Source organism: Typopeltis vanoorti, chromosome 24, assembly GCF_054136105.1.
Source record: "Typopeltis vanoorti isolate ZY-2024b chromosome 24, IOZ_Tvanoo_1.0, whole genome shotgun sequence".
Taxonomy (NCBI): Eukaryota; Metazoa; Arthropoda; class Arachnida; order Uropygi; family Thelyphonidae; genus Typopeltis; species Typopeltis vanoorti.
In genome coordinates this window covers 49,652,434-49,676,117 of record NC_143572.1, presented here as the reverse complement: position 1 = coordinate 49,676,117, position 23,684 = coordinate 49,652,434, and the positions used below count along the sequence as shown (strand labels likewise).

General features: G+C 35.4%; 1 protein-coding gene across 5 annotated transcripts in view; it reads right to left on the bottom strand.

Annotated features, from left to right (window-relative positions):
• Positions 1-23,684, bottom strand: part of LOC150093183 (phospholipid-transporting ATPase IF-like) — a 799,705-nt gene that overhangs the window by 132,266 nt on the left and 643,755 nt on the right. For all 5 annotated transcript variants that reach the window (XM_090413774.1, XM_090413776.1, XM_090413778.1 and 2 more), the window contains one exon: positions 19,121-19,224. In XM_090413774.1, coding sequence (XP_090269900.1) covers positions 19,121-19,224 — 104 coding nt within the window. The remainder of the gene's footprint in view (positions 1-19,120; positions 19,225-23,684) is intronic.

The following is a 23,684-nucleotide window of genomic DNA, read 5'->3' as shown; positions in this document are numbered from 1 at the left end:
AATGGAGGAAAGAGTGCTGTAAAAGGCGTTAGAGATGATAAACATGACATGAAAACAGAGAAAAAGATATCCTTGAAGTATGGAGTAATTACTTTGAAAAACTGCTAAATGAAACAAGCAGTGATGACAGCACAGTGGTAAAAAATACTTAACAGGCATACAGTCAGCAATACATATCCATACTTGAAGTAGAAAAAGCCATCAAAGGCTTAAAATGTGGAAAGGCAGCAGGAGTAGATGATATTCGACCAGAAATGCTGAAGTATGGTGGTATAAAAGTCTTGCAGTGGCTGCACTGCATAGTTCAGAATGCCTGGAGAGAGGGACGAATTCCCGATGATTGGAGTAGAGTTCTCATAGTCTTATTCTTCTTCTTCCTAACATGGAATTTAGGCCATGTGGCCTGTTCTGGTCTCATGCCATCTCTTTCTTGGTCTTCCAATTCTTCTTTTTTCCACTTATTTTGTATCTGTATAATATTTTTGGTAGTCTGCTGTTGTCCATTCGATTTAAATGTTCTTGTTTAAATGTTCTTATAAACAAAAATAACAGTTTTGTTTATACTGTCTTATGTAGTAATTAATTGGTTTTATTTTCAGGGATTGTAAGATTTCTTCATTTGTTTTGTGGTCCCACTTAGTATATCCAGCTGTTTTTCTGAGGAACTTCATTTCTGCTGTTTGAATTCGTTTTTCATCTTTCCTTTTCATGGTCCATGTTTCGCTTCCGTATAGTAGAGTTGGTTTTGACAAGGCATTATATAGTATGATTCTAGTGTGTTTTTATACCAGGGATGGCTTAAATATATTATTTATTATGCCATTTACTTTGACAAAGTTTGATATTTTAGTGTCTATGTCTTTTTCTTCTTCATATGAAAGATCACATCCCAAGTATCTGAAAGTGTTTACTTGTTCTAGTATTTTATTATCTATCACTATTTTACTTCTTATTGGGTTTTCTCCTTTGAATGCCATTATTTTTGTTTTTTCTTTGGATATTGTCATATTATATTGCTTCGAGATATCATTTAATGATTTTAATGATCTTTGTAAGTCATCTTCTGATGCAGCTAATACTATTTGATCATCTGCAAATAGTAGTGTATCTATCTTCATTTGCAGAGTCATTTGTATATCAAATGGATGCTGTTTCTAGATTGTTAATATTTCATTTATATATATATTGAAAAGCAGAGGTGAGAGGGTACATCCTTGTCGTACTCCTCTTGATATATCTTTCCATTCTGAGGTGTGTTCTAATTTAACTGCTATTTTATTTCCTGTATATATTTCTTGAATAGATTGTAAAAGTTGGTTTGGTATGTTTAAATCGGTTAATATTTTAAACAATTTTTGTCTACTAATTTTGTCAAAGGCTTTTTCATAATCAATAAAGGCCACATGTGTTTCTTTTTGAAATTCTCTTCTCTTTTCTATTAATAATTTTAAAGTAAAAATTGGATCTATGCAGAATCGGCCTTTTTGGAAACCATTTTGTTCTTCTAGTAATTTGTTTTCTACAATGCTGCTTAGTTTCTCTTTTAATATTCCTGCATATATTTTATATCCTGTATTCAGCAGGCTAATTCCCCTATAATTATTGCAATTGTCTTTATTTCCTTTATTATATATTGGGATAATCAGTGCTTTTTTCCAAGAGTTAGGGGTTTTTCTGGACATCCAAACCATATTAAAAAATTTCACAAGTCTTTCATTAAATTTTTCATCTGCATTTTTGTATAGTTCTATATTTATATTGTCTTCTCCTGGAGTTTTCCTATTTTTCATCTTCTTTATTATATTTTTCAGTTCTAACATTGTGATATTTTCTATTAGGTCATTCTTTGTCTTATAAAATTTTAATTCATTGTTCTCATCTGTCCAGAGATTTTGGAAATAGGTCACCCATTTTTCTAAATCTATTGTTCTATCAATAGATTTAGAAAAATGGGTGACCATTTTTCTAAATTTTTATCTTTTCTTTTTTTTCTTTATTCATGTATTTTATAGATTACTTTATAGATTTTGGGTTGTGGCTTAAATAAATCCTTTTCTAGTTCTGTTACGAAATTGTTCCATCTTTCTCTATGTTTTTTCCTTACTTCTTGTTTTGCAATTGCACTATTTCTTTTATATTTTATTTCTGCTTCTATTCTTTTGGAATTTAGCCATTGATGGTAACTGTCTATTTTTGGTTTTTATTATATTTCCTATTTCTTTGTTCCAGTCTTGTAGTCCTCTTTTTCTAATCCATTTGTGCTTTATTCCTAAGGTTTCTGTTGCTGCTTTTTTGAGAATTTGTTTCAAATTTTCCCATTCATCTTCTATGCCACTTGATTCATGTGTGGTTTCTGTTTTTAAGTTTGTGCATTTTTGATATTGTAGTCTAACTTGAGGATCCTGTAATGAAGAAATTTTGTAGCTTGGCTGGTAAGAATTTTCAATCTATGTGTTTTTAGCCACTTTGGTTTAAAACGAATTTTTGCTGATACCATATAATGATCAGAGTTTAATTCAAAGCCTCGATATGCTCTTACGTCTAAAATTAACTCCACTAATTTAAAATTTGTGATAACGTAGTCAATTACTGATTTGTATCCTCTGGCTGACCAAGTATATTTATGTATTTCCTTGTGTTTAAACATTGAATTCATTATTCTCATATTATTATAAATGACAAAATCGCGCAATCTGCGACCATTTTGATTACATGTATCTTCGTCAAATTTACCTATGTTTGTTTTGTATTTTTTGTTTCCTATTCTGGCATTTAAGTCTCATGCTAGCAGTAAATAGTCAGTTTTGTTTGTTTTATTTATAGCATTCTGTAATTCTTTATAAAATATATTACTGTCTTCTTCTTTTCCCTCTTCTGGTGCATATGCGCCAATTATTGTTATGTGGCCTTTTAATGTTTGAGTCTAATTTCTATTAGTCTTTCACTTAAATAGTTGTAATATACAATATCGTTATTTAGGGATTTATGTACTATAATCATTATACCTGCTTTTGCTCTTTCTTCTTTTTTTACCCCACTGTAGATTTGTATATAGTTGTTTGTTTCTTTTGCACCTTTTTGTTTTTTCTTTGTTTCTGTTACTATACATATCTTTATGTTAGCTTGGTTTAGTTATCAAGTTCTTCTTCTTTGTGTGCAATGCTTCTCACATTCCATGTTGCAATCTTCATTATGTGTTCCTTTTTCCAATTTCGTTTACCGTTTCCTGGGTTGTGGTCTTTTCCCTGACAGTCTGTCTGGCTTTTCTTTGCATGAAATATGAAAGTATTTTGAATTTCCCCAGGGCAGGTTACTAACCTGTCGCTGGGTAAGTCCAGTGGTAGGGCTGCTACCTAATGCCTCTGGACAGGCAGATCTAAGAGTTCTCATAGTACCCATATATAAAAAGGAAAATAAAACTGAATGTGAGAATTACAGAGGTATTTCCCTACTGAGTGTTCCTGGTAAGATATATGCAAGTATACTTGAGAAACGGTTGAGAAGAATTGTAGAAGAAAAGCTTGGTGAAGAACAAGCTGGATTCAGGCGAAATAGAGGCTGTCAGGATCAGATCTTCACTTTACGACAAATAGTGGAGAAATCATGGGAATATAATAAAGATCTCTATTTGAGTTTTGTAGACCTGGAAAAGGCATATGATAAGGTGCCAAGAGAGAAGCTATTCAATACGCTACAGTTATATGGTGTCAATGGGGCATTATATTAAGCAATACTTAGGTCTTTATTTGTCAGTCAGCAGTTAGAATTGAAGGAAGTATAGGAAGATGGTTTAATGTTAAATCTGGTGTGAGACAAGGATGTACATTATACCCTCTGTTATTCATTATCTGTATGGATCACATATAGATAATGAATAACTGAATTATGAAGGAAAGTGGTATTAAACATGATATCAAAATTGAAGATGTTAATGTCAGCTCTTTGCTTTATGTGGATGATGTTATACTTATCAATAAATCCGCTACGAGTCTGCAAGATTCCTTGACTAAATTGAATAACTGTTGTAATAGATATGGTGTGAAGGTCAGCAATAAAAAGACAAAGACAATGAAAATAGGTAGAATCGTTGAAAATGTCAACTGCGTTGTGAACGGAGAACCTGTGGAACAAGTAAAACATTTCACCTATTTAGGCACGAATTTTAGTAAAGATCGTAAATTAAATGTGGTAATAGACAACAGAATTAATAAAGCTGGTATAGTAGGAAGTCAACTGAATAAATTCATATGGAATAAGAGAGAAATTAGTTGGAATACTAAATTAGCTGTATACAAGACAGTGTTCAAACCAGTTTTAACTTATGCATCTGAGAGCTGGGTCAGAAGTAAAACACTTGACCAAAGACTAGAGACCACAGATATGAGACTTCTGAGAAAGATTAGAGATGTGAACAGATGGCATCAATGGCAATATCATATTAAAAATGAGGATATTAGGAAAGAACTTGACATTGTCAGCATTCAGGAATGTGTTAGCAGAGCTAATCTCAGGTGGTATGGTCATTTAAACAGAATGTGCGAGGAAAGATTAGCAAAACAAGTGTTCTCTGCCAGGTTGGCAGGAAAATGACCCAGAGGAAGACAAAGATATAGGTGGATTGATACGGTACAAAGTGCCTTAGATGATAGAAAAATAAGATCTGATAATACTGGAGTCTTGACAAGTAACAGACTGATTTGGAGGAAAATTGTAGATAGGACGTTAGCAATGATGTAAATTTTTCATGTAGTACTATCATATCATGTACATCCCTTGAGGGTACATAGCAGGAATTTGATGATGATGATGATGTTGTAAACGAGGAGATGCACAAGGTTTGTTTTCCTGGAGGTAAAATGAATAGAGTGAATGAGGTATTGGATATGAGGAGTAAGCAAGCAAAAGAGTTGGTAGTAATAGTAGTAGTAAGGAAAAATGATTTGTGTGGGAACAAGGAAGATGTAAGATTGGATATCAGGAGGTTATTGAGAAGGATAAAAGATAATAGTGTGATATCAAAGGCAGTCAGTGTGTTGCCCAGGTATAACAGCGATGAGATGAAGCAAAGAGCAAGAATTATAAATGATATGTTAGCAGAAATGTTGAAGAGAAAATAGTGCAGTTTGTTAATGAGGGGAATGAGTTTGAAGGATGAATTAAACTGTATAAGAGTGATGGACTGTATTTGAATGATTCTGGTGTGAGTCATTTGGAGATTGCTGCTGGAAGGGAGAGTAACGAGTGCAGAGATAAATCTGATCAAGTAAGAAGTGATGTGAAAGAGCAGGAGAGACTGAAGTGGTGCTTATGAATGAAGAAGTAGGTAGCATGAATGTAAAGAATGAGAGAACAAGTGTGTAAGACAAACAGGGAAATGGGAAGACTCAGGGTGGACAGAGGAACACAATGTGAGAAAGGCTGATGCTCTAAAGGATGTAAATGCATTTGTAGACAAAAGTGGAAGGGGATGACCAGTGATGAACGGAAAAACAGTTGTATTTGAAGAAGGATGTGGGATGAGTAAGGAGAAAAAGAAGTGGCTTGAGTCAAATATGGAGAAGACACATCATTGAAACTTGTTATCGATCCAGGAATGAGTTTGTATACAAACATAACAAACATATTTGTTATGTTTGTATACAAATATTAGAAGTATCAGAAACAATGCAAATGAAATGGTTGCGGTGAATGAGTTTGTTCACCCCAAAATTTTTGGAATAAGTGAGAAATGGTTGGATGAGAATGATATCCTGACAGGATAGAGATGGAAGGGCATGATGTATTTTGCGAAGATAAAAAGGGTTAAAAGGAGGTGGATTGTTATTGATGATCAAAAAGGAGTTAAGTAAGTTCAGGTAGAGATGCAAGGGGGAAATAGTGATAGTGGTAGTATCAAGTGAGACAGAGGTGAATAGAATGAAATAGTTTCTTGGGTGTTGCTACAGACCTGGTAATGTGGAGGGTAGTGACCAGGAAATATAAAAGGAAATTAGCCCAGCAAATAGGAAAAGGGTGATCACTATGCAAACCAGAAGTAAAGAAAATGAGTTTCTTGAGTTTTTGATGGACAACTACCTCAGCCAGTATGTAACAGTGGGCACATGAGGATTGAAAGTCTTGGATTTGATCATCTCATCAGAGGATGTTATAAATTGTGCTAGTTGTTATATATATATATATATATATTAATATAAGGTATCCATGGTAAAAAATACACCAGAATCAGACTATAGTATAAAGTCCAATCTAAACCAATTTTATTATATGGAAATGAAAAATGGATTCAAACAGCAGAAATGAAATTTCTTATAAAAACAGCTGGACATGCCAGGTGGGACCCTAAAACAAATGAAGAAATTTTACAATCACACATAAAACCAATTAACTGGTATATAAGTAAATATAAGTTTAAAAATATGTTGTGTTAGATAAGACTCTGGAAAAGATAAGTGCTAATTTGCATAATAATTGGTAATATTGCTTGACTTTTAGTATAGTATTGTTTATTTTTGATAACGTAGTGTGTCTGTGTGATTTTTGGCCTTGGGGAAATGTTATTCACTTTATTAATTGAAATTTTGAATCTTGCCTTCTTTGAACAGAAAATAATGGTGGTACTCAGGAGATCAACCATGTGAGCGTCGACTAATGTGACTATGTGAATGGCATGAAAATCAAGTAGCATTAACAATGTAGACTATTCAAAATTTTTTGATGTCATGAGAGTAATATGCATGGCAAAATATGAGAGATGTGTTTATGGAAAGACTGAACAGTAGACAAGAGAAATTATTGATTTGTAGGACGTGTGATATTTTATTAGACTATGAGTTAACGAATGCAGAACCAAATGAAAATGAAAGAACCAAAAATGGTACGAAAGCTAGTGAGACTAAGGGAGAAAAGAAAGAAAGAATGTAGAAGCGAAAGTGTGATAAGGGAGCGAAAGGAAGTATACATAAGGAAATGAAAGTAAGGTGCAGCAGAACAAGAGGTAATGAGACTACGGTGTGACAGAGTGAAATTGTTGAAATACAAGATTGATGAAACAGTTATTCAAAATGAAAAATGAAATGAGGAATATGCAGAGTGATATTGGATGTTTATTGGAAACAAATGAAAGCATGCAAAAGAATAGCATGAAAGAAAAAACTGTAAAAGAAGTTACAAGTGATTCAAGAATAGCAGCGTAAGGTGATTCCATTATCAGAGGTTAATGAGAGAGTCCATAATGTCTGCTATTAAGGAAGGAGGATGAGCAAGATAATTCATGCTTTGGACATACGAGGAGGAAACAAGCAAGAGAATTGGTGGTGATTGTGGGGACCAGTGATTTAAGTGGACATAAGGAGAATGTAAGGGTGAATATCAGGAGGTTGTTGAGAAGAGTGAAAGATAGCAATCTAGTGGGAAAGGTTGCCAGTGCGTTGATGAGGTATGACAAAGATGAGTTGAGAGAGCCAGAATAATGAATGGCATGCTAGTGGAGCTGTGTGAGAAAAAGGAGTATTTGTGGATATATGGCATATATCTGAGGGAAGAATGAAATTATACAGATGTGATGGATTGCATTTGAATGGTTTTAGAGTGGCTATGCTGAAGAAAGTGTTGATAAATGGAAGTGAAGTGCATGATGCAAGCAAGAGATCAGAAGTAAGAGATGAAGTGAAAGATCAGGAGAGTAGTATTGAAGAGACAGAAGTACTTGGCAATGGAAACAGTAGTAGTGTGAGAGATTGGGACTGTAAGAGGAAAAGGGAAACAGGGAGCTTGGATGGACAGGGAGACGTCATACAGAGAATGGATGTTGGAAGTAGATGTGAATGTATGTGTGGGGATGATCAGCATAGAAACGGAATAGATCATGATGTGGTTGGAGAAGATGAGACTGAGTGAATATATGTGGTAAGTGGTGATAAAGGTGATTAGGAAAGGGCAGGAGTGGTGGGAAAATCAGAAACAACAGGTGGCTTGGGTAGGACTAGTTATATACCTAAAAGTGAATTGCTGTGTTTATGTACAAATGCCAGAATTAACAGAAATAAGGGAGATGAAGTGGTTTCACTGAATGAGTATTTTTGAGAGGACAGAAAGGACAAGAAGGGAGAGGAACTGATGCTGATCATAGAAGGGAAATTATATCCACGTGAGGTAGACCTGAAAGAGGGAAATAGTGGCAATGGTTATGAGGCAGTGTTGTGTGATGTGGAGGTTGACAGAAAGACATATTTCATTGAATGTTGCTATAGGCCAGGGAATGTGGAGGGTTGTGATGAAGAAATGTATAAACAACTTGGGTCAGTGAACAAAGAAAGGGTGATTATTATCACCCTTCCTTTGTTCACTAACCCAGTGAACATTTTTTTCACCCAGTGAACTTATTTTCAAATAAGGAAAATGATATTTTCTTTATTTGAAATAAGGAAAATATCATTTTCCTTATTTCAGGAAAATGAATTCCTTGAGCTCTTGAGAGAAAACTATCCCAGGCAGAATGTAAATGATGGCATGCAAGGATCAAGAGTTTTAGATCTGATAATTTCATCATAGGACGTAACTGTGAGTGGAGTTTTGCACTTTCCTGCAGTTGGTGAGAGTGATCATAAAGTGATCACCTGGGTTTTGGCTAGCCATATGCAGACTACTGTGAAGAAAGGATATATATGGAAGTATATGGCTGGTGATTATGACAAGCTTAAGAGATAGCTTGGATCTATATCATGGACTGAGGAGTCGAGCAGTACGGAAATAAATGCCGCTTAGAAACTGACAAAGAAATACAGAATGGCATCAATGTGTGGATGTTATTCCGAAAGTCAAAAGGCTGAATAAGGTAGTTGTGAAATGGATGAATGAGGGGGCTTAAGCATGAAATTTTGAAGAAGGCATTTTGGAGGCAGTACAAGATGAATAATGGTAATAAACTGTTAAATGAAGAGTATACAGAACAAGACAGAAGACTGACTCAGTTATTAAGGATAATGAAAGCGCAGCATGAGCAAAAATTAGCAAATTAGGCAAAGAAAAACCCTAGAGATGTTTTATATATGTGGCAAGTAGAAGGAAAAATGTTTATGGTAAGATGATATTAATGGATGAAAATGATAGAATGATAACTGCTGCAGAAGATGTTGTTGAGTTTTCAGTGATCAATTTATAGGAATGCTTCATCCTAGTAGTTGGAAGGGGTCAATTGTTCGATGCTGTTGGCACACTCTCCCTCGATGAGTCTTTGGACTCCCTGGTGGTGTCACATAATAATAATAATAATAATTCTGATCAGGGGTGGAATCATGAGGAACTTAAGTGTAGAGGACATAGGAGAGGATAGCTTAATTGTGAGTGAGTAGGAGGTATTTGAGGAAATAAATAACCTTGATGTCAATAAGATGATAGGATTTGAAGACATGTCCCCATGTGTCTTAAAGGAATGCTACTGCCATGGAATTGGCAGTAGCATTGGCATGCCTGTTTAATAAATCTTACGACAGCACAGGCTCCAAGTGAGTGGAAAGTTGGTAAAACCGTTCTTCTGCATAAAGTTGGTGATAAGGTTGTGACTAAATATTATAGGCCAATCTAATCTTTAAAGGTACCCGTGGTATAACTATAAACAATAAATTACACATTAACACATAATTAACTTTAATGAAATGAAAGTACAGAGATTTCATACGGAAAATAACAGTACATCATCAGTGTGTGCAGAAACAAGTAAAACTTCACCCATGCATTCAATTCACCATGGAAAAGGAAAAGACTGGTAGTTTATCATTCTTGGACATCCTTCTTATGCACACAGCCTCCGGTTATCAACCAGAGTTTATCGAAAACTTACCTTTACTTGCAGATGCAGTCATCAAGAGTCTGCTCATCACACCTCTCAAAAAATTGATGTTATAAAGTCTTTAATTAATAGATCACATAAGGTGTGCTCCTCTCCCTCAAGCTTACAAGAATTTCTCACTATCAAAAAGTTAATGAAATTTAATGGTTTCAACCCTAATCAAATCCAGCAGATAATTGACTCCTATGTTCCGACCTCAGGATTCTTCAACAGACCGCAGGGTGTCACCTTATATTTCTGGCATCTCTGAACCGATTGCTAGAATTTTGAAGAAGTATCATCTCATTCCCACATATTTTCCTATCAACAAAATTTCTCATCTGTTGCCATCTACAAAAAAACACTGTCACCTCTATCATTAGCTGGCATTCACTACATATTTGTGAATGTAATCTAACATACTTTGGGCAAACAGGCTGTTCTGTGGAAAAATGAATTAATGAACATCAATATTATATCGAATACATGAAACTTCAAAAGTTTGGTCTGGCACAACATAGTATTGACACTAAACACAATATCCAGTGGGATGAAACTCGTCTTCTCCATAGAAGCAGGTTTAAATATGCTCACCTTTTCAAAGAAAGTTGCGAAGCACTTTTACATCGGCCAAACCTGAATTCGGAATGATTGTCTCTCTCTCTCCCCCCCAAAGTTTGGGAGATTCTCATCTTATGTAACCATCAAAAATAGTTTTTTTATTAATATTTTTAATATATTATTTATTAATATTAATTTCTAGTATGAGGCAGAAGTTTTTAATTGGTAAACCACCGACTGCTGTATGTACCTTGTATTCCATTTCCTTTGATTTGCTTGTTTCTACACACTCACACTGATGATGTAGAGTTATTTTCAGTACAAAATATCATTTCATTCGAAATATTATATATCAAAATATTATATTTCATATTGAACTATCACTTTCATTTCATTAAAGTTAATTACTGTGGCTATCATGTAATTTATTGTTTATAGGCCAATCTGTATATCTGGATTTGTTGTATATTCTGTCTACCTGCAGTATTCTGTATGGTTATCAGCATGTGTTTGATAAAGGACGATCATGTTTTACTGACATATGAGGGTGGTCTGAAAAGTTCTCAACCTCGACCACAGATCGCAACACTATCGGCAAAATTTTTTTTTTTCTAAGTTGGTACATCTGTCATAAGCATCCATGTGAAATTGCAAGTCATTCTATTAAGTAGTTTGTTTTATACAGCTGTCTGAAGCAAAAGTGTTATCTGTATCCCTTAAAATGGATAAAATTGAGTATCATGCAGTTATAAAATTCTTTGTAAAAGAAGGTTTAATGTCAAAAGAAAATAATTCAAAGTTCATAAAAGTTTATGGGCACTCTTCTCCTTCATTTTCGACATTAAGAAATGGGCTGCCGAGTTTAAACCATCCTTGAAGATGACCCACGTGAAGGACGTCCAAAAAGTGTAACAAAACCAACAATCATTGATCAAATGCAAGATATGGTATTGGATGACTAACAAGTCAAAGTGCATGAAATTGCTGAGACTATGGGCATTTCAAAAGAACACATAGGATATATTTTGCATGAAGAATTGCAAATGAAAAAGCTTTGCGCAAGATGGGTGCCGCGCTTGCTTAGAGCAGATCAAAAATACACTCGCATGAAAACTTCTGAAAAGTGCTCAGAGTGTTTTAACAAGAATAAAACTGATTTTGTGAATCGATTTATTACTATGGATGAGACATGGATTCACCATTACACACCAGAATCCAAACAGCAGTCAAAAGAGTGTACAGAAGCCGGTTGTTCAGTGCCAAAGAAGACAAAGTCGGTTCCATCAGCAGGAAAGGTCATGGAATCGGTGTTTTGGGATGCTAATGGCATTTTGTTTATTAATTATCTTGAAAAGGATAAAACAATAACCAGGGAATATTATTCCAATCTTTCAATCAGATGAGATGAAAAAATTCGTGAGAAAAGACCCAGTTTGCAGAATAATAAAAAAAATCATCTTTCATCAGGACAATGCACCTGCCCACAAAGGTGTTTTGACAATAGGAAAATTAAGGGATCTGTATTATGAATTGTTGGAACATTCACCCTATTCCCCAGATTTGGCTCCCTCTGACTTCTATTTCTTCCCAAAACTAAAACTCTTCCTCGCTGGTCAGCGTTTTTGTTCAAATCAAGAGGTGATTGCAGCTGTAGAGGGATATTTTACAGATCTTACTGAGAACCACTAAGGTATGGGATAGCACTGGAGCATCACTGGAATAAATTTATTAGTCTTAAGGCAGATTATGCTGAAAAACAAAATAATTTTGAAATTATAAATGTGTATTTTTATTGTTAGGCCGAGAACTTTTCAGGCCACCTTCGTACTTATGTACTATAACAAATGTCATGGACAAGGCATTTGCATATACAGTGGTATACTTAGATTTTGCAAAAGCTTTACATAGACTGCCATACGACAAGCTGTTATATAAACTGAAAGAAATGGTATTGGATAACAAACTAGTGAGTTGGATTGATGACTGGCTGTCAGGTATCAGAAAGTTGTATATGAGGGTGCAGTGTCCCTAATGAGGAGGGTCGTTAGTGGTTTGCTTCAGTGGTCTGTATTGAAGCTATTGCTGTTAAATTTGTATATTGATGATATTAGGATGGGTTTCATTGGTGATATGCAGCTGTTTGCAGACGATATAAAATTGGGAAGAGCAATGCAGAGTCAGGCAGATGTTATGGCTTTACAGGAGGAGTTGAATAGATTATACGAATGGGCAGGTAAGCAGAACTGTCAGTTCAATGTTGCAAAGTGTAAGATTTTGAAATTTGGTAAGTAATGATGTGATGCAAGTATACATGGGGAAACTTTAAAGGAGTTAGAGGAGATGAGAGATCTGAGAGTGGTGGTGGACAAGGACCTGAAATTCAGGGTCGACATTGTACAAGTTGTGAGGACGTCACATTGGATAATGGAAATGATGCGAAGGACCCTGACATACAGCAATCAAGAGGTTATGATTTAATTGTATAAGCCCTTGATCAGATCTCATATGGATTATTGTGCACAAATTAGGTCAGGGTTTTCGTGGTGATGAGGATATGTTGAAAAGGGTCCAGCGAAGATTCACAAAGGAAGTCAGTGGTCTTTGGAATGTGCAGTATGAGGACAGATTGAGAGAGTAGGAGGAGGCAGGGAATAGGAGTGAGACATACAAACTGGGTAGGGAATGTTATAGGGTTGATATGCAAGAGATTTTTCATAGAATGGTAGAGGGGATGGAATAGAGAAAGAGGACATCCTTGGCAAATGTAGGAGGGAGGGCTGAAAAGCTTTGGTAAACACCTGGAACAAAAATTATATTCAAGCAATTCATATAACCACAAAAAAGAACATCTCAAAATATTTTAATCCCTATGTTTCATCAAATTGTAACAATTTGTTCATTTTCTTTTTAGGATATATAGGAAGATATGTTACAGGTTTTGAAGAAATTTGAAGATACAAAAGAGTGTCTTCGAATCTTCGTCCTCCTCTTTGAGGAGGTTTTAACCCAATTAATTTATTTCTCCAGGCTCTTGATGTTAAATCCATTCAAGTGCAGGCCATTCTATTACTCAAATCTTTTCTATCATCAATCCTCATTCCACACATCCAAAACTCACAACTATTTCTTCTACCCAGCCTGTACATTGAGCCAACAATTTTTACTCACTCACTTCTTTCAACAATTTTCATATCCTCTTTTATACTATATTTATCACTATTTAAATCATTAGTTCAAATAAGCACTACTAATTCCCTTTACTCTTCTTCTCTGTTTCTCTATTACATTTGCCATATCTTTAATTTTTGAGATGAAACAGTGACTCCATTGACAACCACAAATTTCATGATTGAATTACCATACCATTGAGTGATGTGCACATGTTGATCAGATGAGTCTTTATTTTTAGAAAATATTCGTGATATTGCTAATAATTACTGATGATATTTTCTTTATTTTTTTACTGTGTTGTTGCATGTTTGCTTAACTGTGATTATTGCAATGTGACGCATTGTATCATAATAAAATGCATTGTATGTTCATGGAACCAATGCATATGAGTAAAATGATGGCCAAGCATTCTACATTCAATGATTTCAACATGCAAAATTTAGTATTTAGTGCAATGTACACCCTCTGTCCAAAAAGAAACCAAACTTTTGATAGAGTATAAAACACATGCCAATTATAATTATTCAAATCACTTATTTCAATCAATATACTCTCCCTCAGCTTTGATACAGTGTTTGGTATGGTCAATTAATTAGTTAAATGAGTTTTTTATATCAGTTTTTGGAATATTGTTGAGGGTTGTGGTTACTGCCACTTGAACGTTTTCAATAGTGTCGTATATCGCTTTCCTTTCATCGTTAAATGAAGTTGGGGGAAGAGAAAGAAGTCACAGGGTGCTAAATCAGGTGAATATGGCAAGTGATCCAACAAACAAACTTGATGTTCGAATGATGAGATGGTGTATTAATGTGCAAAAGTGACCAGCTGCCTGCATCACGATATCATGCCCTAAGGGACGAATTCTCGCTATCAATCACTTCAAAACTTCGAGATAAAACTCACCATTGACTGTTTGACCAGGTAGAACAAATTCTTTGTGGATAATGCACTTGGAATCGTAGAAACAAATCAGCATTGTCTTTATTTTTGACTTCTCCAAGTGACTTTTTTTGGATGACCCTCTTCTGGTGGTCTCCACTCAGGTGTTTTGTTTCAGGCTCATACTCAAAGCACCACGTTTCATCACCAGTAACGATTGTTTCAAAGAAATGTGAATCCTTACGAGTGGTTTAATGAGATCCTTGCAGTGTTCAATTCGATACATTTTTTGGTCATCGGTCAACTTGTGGGGAACAAATCACGAATTCAATTTACTAAGGCCCAAGTTCTCAGTCAAAATGTTGTGTACAGTTGATTTTGGAATCCCTAATTCATCTTCAATCAATCTCATGGACGATTTCGGGTTTTCTTTGATGAAATCACACACTTTTTTTTTGGATGTTAACTTCGCTCAGTCCAGTTTTTGGACGGCCGGGCTTTTTGTCATCCTCAAGCGTCTCATGACCACTTTGAAATCGCTTAAACCACTCGTAAACTTGAGTATGGGATAAACATTCATTACCATATGCTTTTTGAAGTTGGTGTGTTTCGGTAAAACTTTTACCTAGTTGAACACAAAACTCAATCGCAGCTCTCTGTTTGAAACTCATTTTCCGACCGTTCTTCAAAACACACTGTCACTCTTGGCACTACAACTCAGCTTCTAACGAAACAAATGTCATAAACAGTTGATACAATGCTAATGAAGGTTGCCACTTTTGACAACAAAAAGATACAACAGGTGGTGCCGCTAGTTTCTTCTATTTTTGAAAAGTTCGGTTTCTTTTTGGACAGAGGGTGTAGTGTGTGTTTAATGTATTTATTGTCAAGAGTGAATGATTTGTGGTATGAAAGTCAGAATGGTAGAGGAGAGTTCATGTCATGGAAAGAATTGGAAAATCTTGCACTCACTCACAAAACTTATACTGTTTTGTGAGTGAGTGCAAGAAATGAGAGTCATGTCAAAAGCAGGAAAATGAAGTAACTAACATAAGGCAGAACAGTGAAAGTATTGTAGAGACAATATAGTGGAAGGGGTGAGTGAGTGATAAGATAAGAAATATGAATGAGAGTCGAAGGAAGTGGTTGAAAGTAATGTGTATGATGAGGTGACAGTGTAGACAGAAATAGCATGGTCACGCAGACTATGAAAGAAAAAGTGAATGGGAAAAGAATAAAAGTGCAAGAAACTGGCTGGGAATAAGGAGAAAGAGAAAGTTCTGAGGACATAATGCAAAAGTTAGCAAAAATAGCTAAAAGTATTACTTGGATGTTGAAGAATACACTGACAAATAAACATAAGGAGGTAATTATCCCTCTTTATAAGGCTATGATTCAGCCACATGTTGACTGCTGTGTACAAATTTGGTCACTTGGGGATCAGAAGGTAGTGGAGAGGATTCAGAGATGAGTAACCAAGCATCAGAGAGAGAGAGAGAGTAACTAAGGGTCAGAGTAGAGGGGGACATGACATTGACTTATATGTTACTACATGGATTCTATAAGATTCACATAAAAGAAATTTTTCAATACATGATGAATAGAGAAAGAACTGGAAGTCACTCCTAGAAGTTTTGTAAGAGTGTTGTTAGTAAGGACATGCAGACTAGGTTATTTGCTTGGAGAGTGTGGTGAATCAGAAAAATGTATGAAATTGCCAGAGGCAGTTTCAAGTGACCCAATGGTGAATAATCTTTAGTGTGGGTTTACTGCAATTAGAGTTTTAACTCCACAGAGATACTCCATATAATAATATAAAATAATAATAATTATTATTATTATAAAATAAAAAAATAATAAACATAATATATAATAATACAATGATACTACTACTACTTCTATTTTAAAAAGTGTAGACAACATTTGTCTACACTTTTTTAATTTTTCTTGTCCTGTCAGAGATTTTTTTAATTGTTTCTCAACTTTTTTTTTATTGTCTTTTCGAATGTCTAATAATTTGCTTTAATCAAAATATTTCAAACTTCAAGTTATCTTTACCTATTTACATTTTATATTTTATAACCAATGAGAAAAAATAAATTTCTCCTATTGGAAGAATTATAGCATCAAAGGAAAACCCACATAAAAAACTTGATTAGCATAGAATTTTTGAGTAAGTATCATAGGCATCGTCAGTACAACATTTAAACATTAACAGACAATTCTAAAAAATGCCACCTACGTAGCTAATGTAAGATAACTATAAAAGGTCAATAATTTCCTAACTTATTTTTTTAAAAAAATTATATATATTTTGACAAAATAAAGTTAGGAAAGATTAGCTGATTTAAAAAGTACTATCTCCCATAAAGGGGGAATAGATGTAGACCATTGGATCTGTTTAAAATTAGAGCAGTGAAGTCTATGAGGAAACAACTTTTATGAAGAATTCTTGTCTTGTTCCAATGAACTCTATGCCTAGTGTTGATAGCATGCTCAGCAAGGACAAACAAGATCTGCTTTTATTCAACTAGAAAAACATAAGTCTTACATTAAATACCATGAACCTGAACTGTTTGTCCTTGCAGAGCATGCTATCAACACTAAGCATAGAGTTCATTGGAACAAGACAAGAATTCTTCATAAAAGTTGTTTCCTCATAGAATGGTTTTATAAAGAAACGTGTGAAACTTTACTTCGCTGTTCTAATTTTAAACAAATCCACTGGTCTACATCTATTCTCCCTTTATGGGAGATAGTACTTTTTAAATCAGCTAATTTTTCCTAACTTTATTTTGTCAAAATATATATAATTTAAAAAAAATGTTAGGAAATTATTGACCTTTTATAGTTATCTTACATTATTCTAGTAGCAAGGCTTATACGTTGGTCATACATAACTGGTAATTAGTTTACGGAATTAACAACGCATATAAAGTATATTAATTAAAGGTAACTTTAATGAATAACTTCTATATTTCGGCAACGTCACATAGCCATCTTCAGGAACATAAAGATATGGTATGTGCACGCAGGCACTAACAAAAGCAAATGAGGAAGAAAGCAAGAAACTAATATTGTTCCTAAAGTCCTAATGGTGCCCTCTGGCAGGCTAATTTGGTTGTCTTGGCCGTTGGGCTGAAGTTCTCATAATGTAAGTCTCCCAAATTTGGGGTAGTTTCATGCACCCAAATTTGTTGAGGTTAGGAACGTTTTTTAGAGCTGCTGATGATTCCTTGAATAATCTTTCATATTTAAACTTGCTGCGGTGTATTATTTTTGTTTTCTTCCAACGAATTCTATGGTGGGTATCTAAGGCATGGTCTGCCAGCCCAGAGTGGCTGTACTGGTGAAACCGGATGTAGTCTTGGTGTTCTGAAACCTTGATATTTGTTGTTCTGCCTGTTTGGCCAAAGTAGGACAATTTGCATCTGCAAGGGACCTGGTATACACCAGGTAGGTCTAGGGGAAGCGGTTGGTCTTTGGTAGAGCGGATAAGGGATGCCAACTTTTTATATGGTCTGTAACAAGAAGTAAGGTCATATTTTTTGAGGATATAACCTGAGATATAACTCTGAGAAAATAACCAATATCCTCAAAAAATATGACCTTACTTCTTGTTACAGACCATATAAAAAGTTGGCATCCCTTATCCGCTCTACCAAAGACCAACCACTTCCCCTAGACCTACCTGGTGTATACCAGGTCCCTTGCAGATGCAAATTGTCCTACTTTGGCCAAACAGGCAGAACAACAAATATCAGGGTTTCAGAACACCAAGACTACATCCAGTTTCACCAGTACAGCCACTCTGGGCTGGCAGACCATGCCTTAGATACCCACCATAGAATTCATTGGAAGAAAACAAAAATAATACACCGCAGCAAGTTTAAATATGAAAGATTATTCAAGGAATCATCAGCAGCTCTAAAAAACGTTCCTAACCTCAACAAATTTGGGTGCATGAAGCTACCCCAAGACTACATCCAGTTTCACCAGTACAGCCACTCTGGGCTGGCAGACCATGCCTTAGATACCCACCATAGATTTCGTTGGAAGAAAACAAAAATAATACACCGCAGCAAGTTTAAATATGACAGATTATTCAAGGAATCATCAGCAGCTCTAAAAAACGTTCCTAACCTCAACAAATTTGGGTGCATGAAGCTACCCCAAATTTGGGAGACTTACATTATGAGAACTTCAGCCCAACTGCCAAGACAACCAAATTAGCCTGCCAGAGGGCACCATTAGGACTTTAGGAACAATATTAGTTTCTTGCTTTCTTCCTCATTTGCTTTTGTTAGTGCCTGCGTGCACATACCATATCTTTATGTTCCTGAAGATGGCAATGTGATGTTGCCGAAATATAGAAGTTATTCATTAAAGTTACCTTTAATTAATATACTTTATATGCGTTGTTAATTCCGTAAACTAATTACCAGTTATCTTACATTAGCTACTTAGGTGACACTTTTTAAGAATTATTTGTTGATGTTTAATTGCCATTCTGTGATCATGTACTGATATGCCTTGAAAATTTTACACCAATAAAATTTTTTTATGTGAATTTTCCTCTGATGTTATAATTCTTTTCAGTATGCCAATTCACAGTATTTCATTATGAAACAAACTTCTCCTATACAACAACAACAACAACAAAAAAAAAGCAATGTAACTTACCAAAATACTCTGCCAATCAAAAAACTGAAAACCATAAATCCAAATACGGAAATTAAGGATGATGCCATGAAAAGTACAGTCCAATAGCGAGAATGAAGACACAACTACAATGAAAATTTTTTACAACTATGTGAATATTAAATCGACTTATTTTGACTGAATATAAATAGTTATTTTTACCAAGTAAATATGATGATAATATCCCAAAAGAGAAAATTTAGTATGATTATGCTTATTATTAACTGCATCTATTAAAATTTTAGAGAAGTAATGAAATTAAGTTATTCAGTAAGGAGTCATTTCTTATCAGTCCATCTTTTGCTATTCTAAATCAAAAGCAAACAATTAAGAAAAAAAGGGGAAAAAAACTGTAATTTTTACATATCACTGCATATAACTGTAAGCTGGCTTAGAAATGAAGTAAAGAGTATGCTGTAAGGGATCGGAGATGATAAAAATTATATAAAAGCTGATGCTATCTGGGATGCATAGAGTAAGAGATCGTTATAATGAGACAAGCAAACAGAAAGGTGGTAGGAAACATACTTGAGGTAGAAGAGATATCAGACAACTGAAATGGAAAAGCAGCAAGTAGATGATTGTGTGAAACATGTGGACAAAATGAGTCCTAACTAGGTGAGGTGCCCTCTGTGGGCACCAGCTGGTGGCCTAGGATATGGATCTCAAAGTTTCTGATATTTTGGGAAGTTTTATACAATCCTATTGATTCAGGTTAGGCTGTTTTTGAGAGCAGCTATAAATTTAAAAAAACAGAGTCTTTTTCCAATTGATTCTAAGAGCCATATAAAAAGCATGGTCTGCAAGGCTGCAAGTTGTGACTGCAGATATATTTTTATGTTCTTCTATGTGGATAGTGGCTGATCTTTCGTCCTGTATATAGTAAGTCAATCTGCAGGAATAAGAACCTATATACACACCAGGAACTGAGAGAAGAGGGGAGCTGGTCCTTGGTGGAGTAGATCAGAGTAGCTACTTTCAAGTGGGACTTGAAAAGTGTAGAGGCTGTATTTCTTTAAAATTCTGGCTATACTTTCTGATGTTTCTTGGACATAGGCAGTGGTGAGCTATAAGGGGCTCACACAAGCCCTTTGTTAAATTTTTCTCAAATTTGCAAGCCCCTTGTTCTTCTTGTTTACTTTTTTATTTTTTCAGAAAAAAAAAAAATACACATATTAAGTGACAAACTCATATGGTAACCTAACAAAAATTAGTCTATTCGGCAGTGTATAGATTATTTGGAATTATTGTTTCAAATCCTCTATAATGAATGCGCCCAAGTTTGAAAATAAAATAAGCGAATGCACTATCTTTACCATTCTCCCTTCTAGTAGCCAATCGTATGGTAAAACCAGTAGCCAATCAAATGTTTTATAAAAGATTACAAAAAGATTTCATTCTTATTATATTTTGATAGTTAAAAATGTTTTTCTTATGTAAGATAAATTAACACAGTTGAATGTGTGCAAATATTTCATGTTTAGATCATGAAATATTCGTTTGAAAATGATAGCCTTTAGAGGTTGATTGTCCTCTCATACTTTTTGATTGGAATTTGTACACAAGCTGTATTAATAAAAGTTTTGTGTGAAATACGGATTTTTTTTTTTTTTTTTTTTCTCTCGCCGATGCGAGCCCTTTGTTAAAATTTCTATAGCTCACCACTGGACATAGGAAATAGTGATAGCATTACTAAAATCCCTGTGAATAGATCTTGGATTGGAGGAAGGAGTGATTATTTTTTTGATTCTGTGTGAACTGCAGTCATTAGAGAGAAAGATGTGGTATATATGGTTGAGTTCTGCTGCAAAAGAAGCCTCAATGGAAAAAAAAAAAAGTTTAGGCTCTACTGGTTAGTGTTTTAATTATACCATATTGCAGAGGAAGGAGGGGTGGGATGATGGAAAAGTTTGTAAATGTATCTCTGCCTGCATGCTCGGGTTTTAGGCCAGGAAGAAACCTTTTTTGAGAGGACTTTTTAATTTTTTGATTTGAGATTTAATGGGATCAAAATCTAAAAGTAGGCATATTACAAGGTGTCTAAGAAAGCTAGACTATTATTAGTTTCCTTTTTCATAGTAAATTGGATTCTAGGATGAAGCCTATGGAAGTGGCAGAGGGAAGAGTCTAATGTATCTGAGCCATTAGGCCAAATAAAGAACACATCATCAACATATATTAGCCATATAGAAAGTTTGAGAGGAGGATAAGCAAACAGCCTGTGTTTCAAAATCTTTCATGAAAAAAATTGGTAAGGTGAATCTATATGGCTTTTAACCCTATTTGCAGACAGGGGATGTTTGGGCAGTTGAACTTGGCAAGTGCAAGAAGAATGATTGTTATGGGAGATTTTAACTACAGCAGTATAAGGTGGGAAGAGGAAAATGCATGTAGTAATAAGGGAATGGAATTTCTAGAATTCTTGAGGGACAAATTAGGCAACATGTAATAGAGGGAACAAGAGGTTCAAGAATTTTGGATTTAGTCATAGCATCAGAAGAGCTGATAATAACTGAGATGGCATCTTCCCCCACCCACTCCAGTTGGAGAGAGAGAGTGACCATGTGGTTTTGACTTGGAAGATAAATAGACATGCAGGAGTATCAAAAAAAAAGGGAACATATGTGGAATTATAAGGCTGGTGATTATAATAGTCTTAGATATCAACTTGGGGCAGTTCCATGAAGGGAGGAATTGGAAGGGCAAGATATCAGTAGTGCATTGGAAATTGTACAGGAATATTTGTTAGTAGCAATAGTATGCTGTATTCCACAAGTGAATAAGAGAACACAATTTGGTGTAAAGTGGATGACAAACAATATCAAACAGGAACTGCAGGTGAAAAGGAGATTATAGAAGAGATATAAGGAGAGGGGTGGAGAGCAGATTCACAAAGAATATAAGACTCAGGCCAGGAGAGTGACTAGTATGTAAGGAAGGCAAAACTGGAATATGAGAAGAGATTGGCATCAAGATCCAAAGAAAATCCTAGGGAATTTTTTAGCTATGTGGCCAGTAGGAGGAGAAATGATTGTGGAAGAATGGCATTGTGGGATAATAATGGGAATAGAGTAACTGATGCAGAGGATATAGTGGAGTTGTTCAATGAACACTTTATTGGAATATTTCATCCTGGAGAAATAGGTTTTAATACTAGAGGGATAGGGCAGGTTCGAGGTTTGGAGGTGCAGTAGGAGAGTGGGTTCCAAATACTGAGTACTCTAGATGTCAGTAAAGCTGTTGGACTGGATGGTATTTCACCATGGGTTTTGAGAGAATGTGCTAAAGAACTGACAGCTCTGTTGACCTGACTTTTCAATGAAAGTCTGGCTACAGGAAAGGTACCCAGGGAATGGAAGGAAGGTAAGATAGGGCCATTGCATAAGGGCAGTAGCAGACTGGAAGTGTCTAATTAAAGGTCAGTTTGTGTGTCATCAGTAGTTGTTAATGTTAAGGTCTTGGAGAAATTAGTGAGGGACCATATACAGCATTGGGCAGATGAGGGTAATGTTATCTGTGAGAATCAACATGGATTTGTTAAGGAGTGGTCTTGCTTTAGTAATCTGATTGCCTTTTATAATAAAGTGACAAGATCAGTTGATGAGGGAAAGGCATATACTCCATTTTTTTGGATTTTGCAAAGGCATTTGATAGGGTGTCCTACCACATGGCCTTGCCGGTCCCAAGCCCAGAAAAATGGGGAGGGATAGCGAGGGGCTAACCACCCCTCCTGTAAAAATACCTTTGGTTACGAAGCACCACAGAAGCCTCGGATTTCGGATGCTTTTGCGACAATGATTACTAATCATTTTGGGACCTGGAACATACGCAGTTTGATGAAAGAAGGTGCTCTTTTTAATGTGATGAATGTCTCACAACAGTATAAAATTGGACTGTGTGCTGTACAAGAGGCACGTTGGCAGGGCCATGGCTCAACCCGCAATCAGAAATATACGCTACACTATAGTGGTGACGACAGAGGATGAAGAGTCCTCGGAACTGCGTTTTTAGTTAGTGATAAATTTTTGTGTAATATTTTAGATTTTAAACCTGTGAACAATTGGCTGTGCACTATTAGAGTTAAGGGAAATTTTCAAAATGTGTCTATTGTGAACTGTTATGCACCTACAGAAGAGAGCTCAGAGGGAGCTAAAGACTGTTTTGATGAAGTGCTTGAGCATACTTGTGCTAATCAACATCATAAGACATCAAGTTAGTGGTGGGAGATTTCAACGTAAAGCTGGAGAGAGAGAGAGAGAGAGAGCATGCATCGCTCCCATTCGTGGGTAGTGAGAGCCTACATGAGGAGTGCAACGATAACGGGATCCAACTTGTGAGTTTTGCCTCAGCCATGGGATTTTTTGTAAGGAGCACTATTTTCGCACATAAAGACATCCACAAAGGAGATCGCCAGATGGTAGAACAGCTAACTATAGACCATGTACTATTGTATCGACATCACCACAGCTCCATTCGGACGTGAGGAGTTTCAGAGGAGCAGATGGAGATAGTGCCCACTATCTGGTAGCCTACGATTTCTGGCACA